Source organism: Tiliqua scincoides, chromosome 7, assembly GCF_035046505.1.
Source record: "Tiliqua scincoides isolate rTilSci1 chromosome 7, rTilSci1.hap2, whole genome shotgun sequence".
NCBI lineage: Eukaryota > Metazoa > Chordata > Lepidosauria > Squamata > Scincidae > Tiliqua > Tiliqua scincoides.
In genome coordinates, this window is record NC_089827.1 from 42,620,592 (window position 1) to 42,632,673 (window position 12,082).

At 40.8% G+C, this 12,082-nt stretch overlaps 1 protein-coding gene across 5 annotated transcripts in view; it reads right to left on the reverse strand.

Annotated features, from left to right (window-relative positions):
• ERC1 (ELKS/RAB6-interacting/CAST family member 1) overlaps window positions 1-12,082 on the reverse strand; it is a 210,856-nt gene that overhangs the window by 51,253 nt on the left and 147,521 nt on the right. For all 5 annotated transcript variants that reach the window (XM_066633526.1, XM_066633525.1, XM_066633524.1 and 2 more), the window contains one exon: window positions 6,847-6,991. In XM_066633526.1, coding sequence (XP_066489623.1) covers window positions 6,847-6,991 — 145 coding nt within the window. The remainder of the gene's footprint in view (window positions 1-6,846; window positions 6,992-12,082) is intronic.

Genomic DNA, 12,082 nt, shown 5'->3' on the forward strand with positions numbered 1-12,082 from the left:
CTGTCTGTTACCAAAGCACCTCACTTTTCTTCCTTCCCTCAAAGAAAGGCAGCTGGGCCCTTGCCCTGCTCCCATCCAGGCTACTGCCTTAGTGCATGCTGACAACCTGCTTCATAGCCCTCCTTCCATCTCTGAGACCCCTTTTGGCCAGGGAGAGTCACTCAGTCTGTCCTTTGCTGCTGCAGCCACTGTAACTCAATGCTCTCAAGCCTTGCAGAAACAGGAATGGTAACCTGGGTTCATGGAGCAGCCTTGTTAAAGACCTACCAAGTTCCCATTATCTTTTCTTATCTCATATGAAATCATATTGACTGCATGCTTAGTGATGGTCTCCAATTTTCTTTTCTGTGAGTGCTGTGTGGAGTGATTTTTTCTGAAGCCTTTTTCTGTTTTTTTGTATTGTTTCAGTTTCGGGTCTTCCTGCCCAAACTAACTCCCTTGATCAATCCAGCAAGTCCCCAGATGAAAATAAATTCCTTTGCTAGTGATGATCTCCCTTTGGAAACTTTGGAGTACCGATCAAGTGTGCTTATTTGGCAGGAGAGACAAGCTCTGCCACGGCAAGTTAATGAAGTGTATTCACAGGCTGTTCCTAGGCTCACCCCTTGCCTATAGGCCTTAGTTCAGACTACAGACAGCCACTGCAGGCTGCAGCCTTTTGCTGTGGCTGAACCACCTACTTTTCTGATTCCTGCTACTCTTTCCCTCATTCCCTCTTCCAGAACTTTAAAACCTTCTCTTTCTTCCCACAGGTTCCTGTGGGAAGCCCATCCCACAGTCCGTACGTCTTACAAATGTAGAAGTCTTCCATCCACATTCTCCCCCTTTGCTCTGCCCTTTCTCCTTTTCCGTCCTCCTAACCACTTTCTTTAGGGCTCCATTGTTGTGTGAATGTTAGTTGTACATTCCCTGTCTAGAATAAATGTGAGTGAGCTAACTCAGTTAGACCCAACCAATCCCCCCCTTTTTGTTTTTCAGTACTTTTAATAAACTAAGTAAACTTTAGAGTACCTTCACTCTCATTCTCAGTTTTCTTTTCACCACTAAATTATACAGCTTGCACCATTGGTCATTATGCTGGGTCCCTGCACATTATTGTTTTTCCCCATGTGTGTGCATGTTGCTTGTGTTTTATAAAACCACTGCTGGTAACAGCTACCAAGCAACAACGCACCCCTGCTTTTTGATGATACAGGAAACACAACATGAAAACTTATAACCAATCTGAGACAACAGTTCAGTTTACAGAAATGACCAGGCCAATGCCGAGTGTTTTTGCTAATAATTCATCTCTGAATAATTCCTGTAGCTACAACCTAGGAACTTTAAATTAAACCACCGCCAATGCTGTATCCTCTTTCTGAAACACTTTTCTCCATTCAAGCTTAAACAAAAACACGCACAAAAATTAAAGAAACAGAATGTCTTTGGCAAAACTCTTACCTTCTCTTTAACAGTAACGAATGTGCTACTTGAGTGGGTGGGAATGTGATACTGTGTGAGGAATGCAAATATGAAAACTGAAGGAGAGAATCATTGCAGAATCCTGTAAAATATGTAGCCCTTCCTTGGTTGTGGAATCTACCTTATTCAACAGTTTAAATTAATTATGAAGTTTGAAACTAAAAACAGGGGACTAATCAATCATCCTACTACTGGTTGATTTCTTGTTCTCTGTGATTATGGATATAATCTGGTCCAGCTGTCCAATCTCCTAACCATGGCTAGGGACTGGAAGTGCACAGCAGAACCTATTTTCCTATCCCTTCACCCTCCCTCATGAACTTTTCCCCTTTGTTTCATTTTTAGAGATATAAAAGTGCAGTGTTACATTTGCACCAGTATTTCAGTTATGAGATATTAATTAAATGTTTGAGATAATGATCTGGAAACTAGGGTTTTATGACCCACACCAAATACACTGCTTGCAGATGTATTATTTGCTATTGAAATTATTCACTATGATCTCCTCTCTTTGGGAAGAGCAAACACTTCAAAGGCTCAAGAAGCATGACAAGCTAGATTTTCAACTAATCCTTACCAGAAGAGTGTCATGCAGGATTGGGACAATAAAACACCTAGCTTTCTATTCCGCCTTCCAACACTACTCAGTTTGTTATTCTATGACAGTTCACAAGCTGTACATAGTGATGTACATCTTTCTGTGAACCTCCAATACCAGGTGATCAAGAGCACCCCAAATCTGAGCACTGCTATAGTTTTTAACCACAAGATTTACTGGCGCCAACAGGTGCATCTTCTATTCATTATTGTAATTTTAAAAAACATCACCACCAATTCATCCTAGGGATCACTTTCCAGTTCGGTGGCAATGAATTCCATTGTATAATTATACACTGAATAAAGAAAATATATTTTCTAGCAACTTTTATTAAATTTTTAGGAGGCTTGGCTTTTTGTGGGGGGGGGGGAATGTGAGCAAATAGTTAATTCATTGCTTGCATTGTTCGTGGCTGATAAATATATTGTTCTCCATAATTTCTGTTATTAATGTTAAATCATCCATTTATTCATATGCTTTTGGTTTTAATATTTAAGCCAGCTTCCAGTTTCTAGAACAGCCATTTTCAACCTTTTTCAGCTCATGGCATACTGACAAGGCACTAAAATTGTCAAGGCATACTACCAGTTTTTTACGTACATTAAATTACTACATTATAGTTAATCTTGAATTAATAAAATTAATGCAATTAAATCATTACATGACAAAAAAAATTGACAAGAAGCATGGAGAGGGAAGTGTATGTGGTTTCTGAAAAGGAGGGAAAATCCTATGTTCAAATTCTTATCAAAAGTGCCAGAAAGTGTTGGCAAGGACAGGGCAGGCTGATCACATAGTGGGTGAGGGTCAGTGAGGAGACATGATTGAAACAAGTGCAGGATTAAACTGCGGGTGGGGGAGGGAGAGAGAGAGAGAGAGAGAGAGAGAGAATGTGAGGCAGTGATTCTGTATCTTTGGAAGATGTGGACAAGTAAGGGGAGGGACAGTAAGAGAGTTGCTAACTGTGATTGTGAAATTTTGGGGGGGGGAATATGCCTGGGGAAGGGGGTGGGGTGGGGGAGAAGAGGAGAGAAATGCCAATTGCCTGCTTGCATATTTGAGAAAAATGAGTGCAACCAAAAGCCCAAGCCTATGCATGCCTGCTCAGAAGTAAGCCCCATTATAGTCAATAGGGCTTACTCCCAAGTATGTGTATATGGGATAGCACCCCCAGAGCCCAATCCTATGCATGCCTGCTCAGAAGTAAGCCCCATTATAGTCAATGCGGCTTACTCCCAGGAAAGTGTGGATGGGATAGCACCCCCAGAGCCCAATCCTATGCATGCCTGCTCAGAAGTAAGCCCCATTATAGTCAATGCGGCTTACTCCCAGGAAAGTGTGGATGGGATAGCACCCCCAGAGCCTAATCCTATGCATACCTGCTCAGAAGTAAGCCCCATTATAGTCAATGGGCTTACTCCCATGTAAGTGTGGATAGGATTGTGGCCCAGTGCCCTTCCTCTAAGAGCCCCAAAGTGCAGGGTGGGTTGCTTTGGGGGAATTGCAGGCAAACTGGCAAGGAAAAGGGACTTTCAGGAACCCTTTTCAACCAGCCAGTCCTTAGGTTGGGGGCCTCAGTAGACTGCTCATAAGTACCTGCTTGCCCGCTTCTGGCTCCCTCTTCTCACCCACTCTGCAGCTCCCATCTCCTGGCTCCTCCGGGCTTCTCTGGTTGGGCAATCAGCACGCAGGTAGGCAACAACTGCCTTCATGCCCAACCCTATGCATGTCTACTCAGAAGCTTACTAGCTTCTGAGTAGCTTCATATGGAAGCTCACTTCCATAGTAGCCAATGGGGCTTACTCCCAAGAAAGTGACTATCAGGTTGCAGCCCGAGTCGTGCTCAGTAGCAGGAGCAAGCTCCAAGCGGACTCTTCAGCTGCTGCCTGGGATGCAGCCACGACCAGCCCCTTCCCTGGCTGCTCCCTTGCTTGTTGTCCCTGCATGGGAGGCTCAAAGCAGCCGCTTCTCCCACACGCGGATGCACAGCTGCTGGCTGCCTCCTCTGATCCCGTGGCACACCTGAGGCAGCCTCCTGGCACACCAGTGTGCTGCATCACAGCGGATGAAAACCCGCTGTTCTAGAAGGATCTGCCCTTAATCATGACAACTGTTTTCTTACAAGTCTTTCATAGGGCAGTATGAGGCACAAGTTCCCCTTTACAGAAGCGGTACTGACTCTTCAACATAGTTTAGTGCTTTCTATCTATTTAATGTGGGACAGAAATTATAGGGAGAAGTCTACATTTCCCAGGACACTTTGTTAAAATGGTTTTTTATACTGGTTACCTACCAGACACCTGGGATACAGGCTGAAGTAATTTTGCTTGTGTGCTTGTACATTTGAGGTCCAAAATGATCTAACACAATGGTTACAAATCACAGTCTTCAGGAGAAAACCCCAACAGGCTCACTGACAGAAAGCTACCTTGGAGGGTTTTGTTCAGATTTGTGTGCCAAGCCTGCAGGATCAGAGATTCTCGTAAGAGCAGAAATCTTTCCCTTCCTCATATTGGTGAAGATGAATGTCAGATGACAAATGCCAAAAAGCATTTGCTCAGACTGATGAAATGAGGGTATGTATTTTACATTAACATTTGTGTTTCAAAAGCTTTTGTTGGTGTATGGCCATCCTGCTGCAAAGTGACAGTATTTATAATTCTTCCAGTAAAACTGAATATTACAAAAAAATGTAAAGTTGATTTCTGACCTGCTTTAATGTTGGTTTTAACTATCGGAAAAAGAACTTTACTGAACAAACATTAAACATTTCATTTCAATATTAGAATGTTAAGTGAAAAACCACTGCTACCATAGAATTTCTTTCACAAGAAAACTCTGGTAGAAAGAGTATTCGGCTCCATTTGCTGCCTTTGGCAACCAAACATTTTTGTCATAATGGCAGCTAACCTGAAGCAAATGATGATGGTGGAGATGGCTGAATGCCCAAAAACAACTGCCAAAGATGGCAGCTGTTGCTAATGATCTGGCAAAAAACTTCATAAAAACACACACAAAACTTGGCACAGGAATTAATTCACTGAAACATCTAGAATGGTTTAAAGAGACTTCTACAGTTCTCTGCAAAGAAATACTTTTCTCCTAGCAGTAATCTCATATGTGTCCTAGTTAGAGAAAGGAGGAAAAAACCATCTGTGTCATTAGCTGATGCTAAGAAGGGTACAGGGCAGTTATTGTACATTCCTGAAAATATCTGCTCCCCTTGTAGAAATAAGAGGTAGTAAAAGCTTTTCTTCCTACAAACTGACATATTTTGTTTAGGAAGAGAAACCGAGGTACCTGAAATACGTGAACTTTTGTAAAGATGTCTCATTGCCTGCAAAATAACCGAACTTACTGATGTTCTTACATTTATAGTAATTGCTCCCTGTTATTTCTGTCCTAATCATGTGAAACTATGCCACAGTTCTTCTAAACATTATTTTACACAGTGCGTTAATATTCCCTCTCCAGTTTGAAATACTTTCCCACCATGCAACACTGTCATTACTCTTGGAACTCTATATACAACACAAGAGGAGCCTTGCTGGATCAGGCTAAAGACCCATCTAGTCCAACTTCCTATATCTCACAGTGGCCCACCCAGTGCCTGAGAGCACATAAGACAATAAGATACCTGTATCTTGTCACTACCTGCATCTGGCATTCAGAGATAGCTACCGCTAAAATCCAGAGGTTTTTAAGTTATATGTAGTCATCATGGGTTATAACCTATGATAGTCTTTACCTCCATAAATCTGTTCAATCCCCTTTTAAAGGTATCTAAGCCAGGTGCCTTCACCACATCCTTATCTTATATCTCAACCAGTTCTTAAACTTTCACATTGTAGCTTTGTTTGATATTGTAGTAAAATAAATTATCAATATTTTTAGGTCTATGGCCCAGTTCGGTTAAATTAAGTCAGGATTTAACTTCCCGTTATGGTTTAGAACAAGCCAGGACTGGACGTGACATCTGCATTGGTGAATTCTGGCTTACCTTTCTTCCACCATCCCTCCCTAGATGAAGGGAGAGATGTGTGCATAGACCTGAGTCTGGGGAACACTGCATCAAGCCAGAATTCTAGTTTTGCATGACAATCTGAAGCAGGCTTCTAAATTCCTTCAGCCTTGCAAATAACTGTTTATTGGGCATATGTGCAATTCTTTCCTACAGCTTACAGATTAGTACAGTGGTTCCCAAACTGTGGGTCAGGACCCACCAGTGGGTTGCAACCTGATTTTTGGTGGGTTGCAAAACTGACAAGCTGATAGCTGACAAGGAAAATGTATTGAGCCCTACAGAAAGCTAAACTGAGCCACACACGCAAGTTTACTTACAAGTAGGCTCAAGTAGGCTTTCATTACTCAGCTCTTATTAAAGGCCAGGTGAATGGGAATGCCAGGCCACCATAATGGTCCTGATCTGATGAACATGGAGCTCAACAAATTTCCAGAAACATTTGTGGAGCTCCCCACATGCACCCCCCCCCCATAGTTAAGGATAAAAATAGAGACTTGAGTGACTGGAAAACTTTATTTTAGTTTCATAAAGCTAGATGGGTCCCAATACAGTGTTTTAAAAAGTGGATCCCGGTGCTAGAAATTTTGGGAACCACTGGATTAGTGCTATCATTGCTTAAACCCTCAGTGCTGTCTACACCTCACGGAAAAGTGAGAAACCATGCGCACAAGTAGCCTCTGTGGCTGGACAAAGATACTCACCAAGTTCTGGACAAAGATAGTAACCAAGTTCAATAGCTACATGCTTAATATTATTGTACCTGTTGCTTTAGCTGTTGCACCAAGCGATCTTTCTCTCGTTTTAGGGCAGCTACTTCATCTTGGGTTTTTTTCTTGGAGGAGGACAGCTCAAGTAGAGCAATATTGGCATCTTTTTCACTAATGGCAGCTAGAAGGGCTTCTTGTCTGAAACAGAAAACAGAAATGGTATTTAAGTCCTTCAATATCTAATTGTATCTTGCCATGTTTAGGAATTCACAGACTTGATTTCAGCCTTTTAGATGCTGGATTTGAAGTGAAATTGCTTGAAAAGATAGTGTCGTGCAGAGTGGGGAGAGAAGCAAAAAAATGAAATTTCTTATCTTGTGAATTCCTAGTTGACTAAACTTAGTCATGCCTTTCATTTTTTTCCTTAATATTACTGTTGTTCTGTAGCACAATTCTAGTCCCTCTATATGTTTAACCATAAAAAATTAAACATTTTATCAGTTTTTACATTATCGGTAGCATGTTAATCTTATCCTTCTTCCAAGGAGTTGAGTAGAAATCAGATGGTTCTTCCCTCTTATTCATTTTATCCTGACAACCACGTACAGTGAAATAGGTTGGGTGGGTGTGCACATGGATGTGAGTCCCGGACAGGGTGTGGCAGGTTGACTGGCACAATGCGAGACCCTGTCAATCAGCTGGATGGTGGAACAATGGCCAATTATGTCACTGGCAGCTGCTTGCTCTCCATTGCAGGATAGGAGATCTGATAGGCATCAAACCCTCAACAGCAGCAAGGGGAGAAAAGCAGAAGTGGAAACAGGGACAGAGAATGAGAAGGAATAGAAGAAACTGGAGGAGAGGCCAGAGATAGAAAAGGTGATAGAAGCAAGAGCAGAGACAAGGACACATTTCCTAGTTCTGAGTCTGCAGGTTGTCAGCCGCTAATATTAGAAATTCTCTTGCTAAAACCCTGCCATACTACCTTTCATTTTCCCTCCCTAAGGAACGTGATAATAGCTTTAGTCCTGTGTATTTTTTAATTTTTCAAATCTGTAGCCCACCTTAAGAGGTCAAGAAAGAATGGAAAGAAAAAGTACTGCCACACTCCTGGGAACCAACATGTAATTCCATATGGAAGTCATTCTGAGTTGCTGTATTAAATGAATGAGAAGAAGGCTGGGAGAGGCAACAGCTCCGTGGAAGAGCAAATACTTGCATGCAGATGTTCTCAGATGCAGCCTAACATCTCCACACAGTACAGAGAAGAATTCATCTCTGAGAGACCAGAGCAGCGATGTTCAGCCTTTTTCACCTCACAGCACACTGACAGGGTACTAAAATGGTGAAGGCACACCATCAGGTTTGTGACCACTGACAAGGCACACCATGCTTCCAGAGGGAGGCTCACATCCCCCATTGGCCCTAATAAGAAATGACCTTTCCCCAAATTCCTGTGGCACACCTGTGGACCACTCGCAGCACACCAGTGTGCCAGGGCACAGTAGTTGAAAATGGCTGGTCTAGAAACTAATAGCTGCAAAAGCACTGTGGAGAAAACATTGCTAGAACTTCCCCCAACTTCAACAGAATGAAGGTAAAGCCAGAATGAACATATGATCCAAGCAGGTAAAGAATATGCATCAATTACTTTGATTATGTTATAGATCTGTACAAAATGCAGTTCACATGGTATGTTTGTTACACAAACTGATAAAAACCTAGTTTTTTTTTGTAGCCTGTCCACACCTGGCAGGTAGCAGGATATAGACTAATGTGACACAGTCTGGGAACACTGACTTCCAAACTCTGGACTTTATCCTGATTGAGTTTTTTCTACTTTTCCAGTGTGATCAATAGCTCATAATTATTCCTCATATCTTGTTCTTGACTGCAGGACCTATATTTTAAATAAAGTCATCAATATTAGATTAGAAATGTTAAGGGCCATTATAAATCTCAAGGCTGATTCACACATGCAAACATGTCACCTGATATCTTATCACAAGGATTCACAGCTGCAACTATGAACTGCCTCTAAGGAAAACCACTGTGTATGAAGTGCTAAGTGATATGAAAAGCTTTGTCCCTGCCATCTGAACTGGGATGGCTGTTTCACAGATGCAAGCAATCCTTTAATGTTGCGGTCATCATGTGATGAAAATGTGTACTAAATATGCAGATTTATGCAGATGTTCCATATCTAAGTCACTTGGAATAAGTCACTTAAATAGAGCTTTAAAAACATATTTCAAAACATTGCAATTTTTAGATTCCTACAGAAGAAATTGTTTCAATTCTGCAGGCTGCTAGCTGATGTCTAACCAAAAATATTTCAAATTGAAATTGTAACATTTAATTTTTAAAAATTACAATGTTCAGTTTTGTAACAGCCAAACACGACACAGGCATTGTGTCAAATAATTCCTAGAATCAAATGCCTATTATATAAAATGCATATCAGCTGAAGTTCTGATTTTCATAAGTTCTCAACTATCCCCATTTTCTGGTACTTGTCTTTAGAAAATCACAGTTCCTATTTGGTCCCAGGTTTTAGCCTTTTAGGGATGTCCAATTTTAGTGCAAATTGCTAGAGTTGTCATTTTTTGAGGTTTCAGGGTTAAATTTTATTTATTTTTTTTTAAAAAACTGATGCTTCTACTGTTTTTATTTGGCCTTGTATATATCTGCTTTTATTAGTTTTATGCAGTTTTTTAAAAAAATATTTACTTTAATTATTCTGTTTTAAGATGCCTTGATAGTTCTTTCAGGGATGGAAAGACAGATAAAAATGCTTCAAATAAATTTGTGGAGTGGGGAGCATGCATAGTCACCAATGCCAGAGCATGTCCATGAATAGTAAGGTCCTGTGCATACTTGCTATGACACATATTTTGTGTGCCAAGATGATGTTAACTATTTATTGTTTGCTTTAATAACCTGTTACAGGAAAACTATTTTTTGGTAGCATTTCGTTCCTCAGAAAAACCAAACTGCCTCCTGACTTTCAGTAAAACAGTACAGTTGCACTGTAAATGACTATGCAGCATACAGAAAGTGAAAGCAGAGCCTTCAGCAATAATAAAGTTGTAGAGGTTGGGGCTCAGGCAGTGATGCTTGGTAAGAGAACTGAAGTGGTACAAACACATCCCTATTTCACCTGCGAAATTTTGGCTTTTTGGATTTATTAGGAAGGAGGTTTTTTTTTTTTTGCTAACAGTACTTAACAGTAAAGCTTCAATGATTTTGCACAAACCATTCAGAGTTTGACAAATGCCAAACTACATGCAGAACTGTGAAGGATTCTCCTGCTCACAAATTCCTAGGGTATCTTGGAGCTGGCTTTGAGGATATATTTCAGTCTCCTAGTTAAAGGCTCATCCAGGAAACAAGACCATGTGCTCATTACATTTCTCCCATTCTTGCTGCAGAATGACAGGAATAAATCACTAGGCCGAGGTCAGAGCAGCCTGCCTATAAAGTGATTCATGGACCCAGCAACGCCATCCCTCAGGACTATGTACTTTATTACAGTAAACCTCAGAACAAGATACAATTTCCTGTCTCAAGGAGCAGCTTTTAAATCAGGACACCTGGACAGCCCTGAAACCATTTAGAGAAACAATAGGTCTCAGCCCCACCACTGCTCCTTGTTGCAGGCCTGCACTCAGCCCAGAGCTGTTGAGTTTCAAACTAAACACTAGCTACAAAGGTAAATTACTATGGTCCCAAGATGCTGGAGGAAACTTACTAAATGTCTTCATTCTCCTCACACTCTAGATTTGTTAGTTATTTCTCCTTATGTATTTTCCCAATAAAATTAATGAATGATCTATTTCTCAACAGTAATTGCATTATACATTATCTGGGACTGTGTACTAAGTAGCATAAAAATTTAAGATATGCTACCCGGATTGTATTACATGGCTAGTATGAACCTGACTTCTAATGTCAATAACCGATACAGTAATTGTTATCATATAGAAATCAATACAGGAAAGTACATTGACAGTAACCCAGGTTTTTGACTACTGTGCAGCACAAAAGTTTATCTTTTTCACAAGAGATATACTCCATAACTTGTCCCATAAGATGGTTTAAATTGGAGCCATCTAATCTAAGAGAGGCAGTGGAAACCCTGAAACAGTGTTTAGAGAAAGCTTTGAGATGGATAAGGAGAAACAACCTGAAGCTGAATGCAGTTAAGATGGAGGTACTGTGGGTGGGAAATGCCAATAATTTGGGTGGAAAAATACAGCCCGTTTTAGACTTGGCTGTACTCCACCTAAAGAGCAAGTGTGTAGTTTGTGATGCTGAAGTGGCAGCAGTTGGCAAGAATACTTTTTACCATCTTTGGCTAGTTCATAAGGACCTTGTCAATCTGGGAACATGTTTCTTAAAGGATCACTTCTATACCAGCCTGCCTGGCCTTGAGTTCTGCAGCTGAAGTCCTGCTCAGTAGCCCATCACTGACAGAGATAAGATTATGGTGTCCCTGCAGCTGTAGAACTTCCTTACCAAAGAGATCCATACAGTTCCTTTGCTTGTGGTTTTAAGAAAGCTTGTGGTTTAAAGAAATAATTATTTTAATTGTGTGTGGCCTTTCCAACACTTTGATTTTAGACCTGTAAGGTTTTATTGATGGTATTGACATGTTTTTACTGCTGCTTTTAGAAATGGTTTGTTGTGGTTTTGTACTTTGTATTAAAATGATTTTTTGTATACCACTTTGATTTTTTATGAAAAGCAGTAAAGACATCTAGCAAACAATCATATAATATAATATAATCCCTGTATACCTTAGACACGGAATGTTTCTTTCCTTCCACCTAATCTTAATTGGCGTTGGGCCCTAATTCACCCTAGACGAGTCATGTATTAGAGGAGAATATATGGAAAGTGAAATGGGACAGGTTACAGAGGAAACTTTTACTTTGGGGTCAGTTATGATCCTTAAAGTATAGAAGGCCTGAAAGCTGTAGCCAATGGTAAACTGGTATTCATTTCTCCTCCCACCTCCCAAGATTAGTAGCATCCTACAGAATCTTTCCTTTTGCTGTAATACAGCAGGCAACATTCACCACAAACACTACCCAAGGGATTAATGCTAAAAACTTTCATGTGGTTACAGTGATGCTGCTGCGCTCCTCGGAGAGACGACTGCCTTGTGCCCAATTGGAAAAAGAACAGTATTCTCAAAGACAGATGAAAGACCTTCTTCGAGAAGACACAGGCCAGTGCATGCTCAAAAGCAAAGGTCATGCTAAGGGGAGAAAAATAACATCTGCT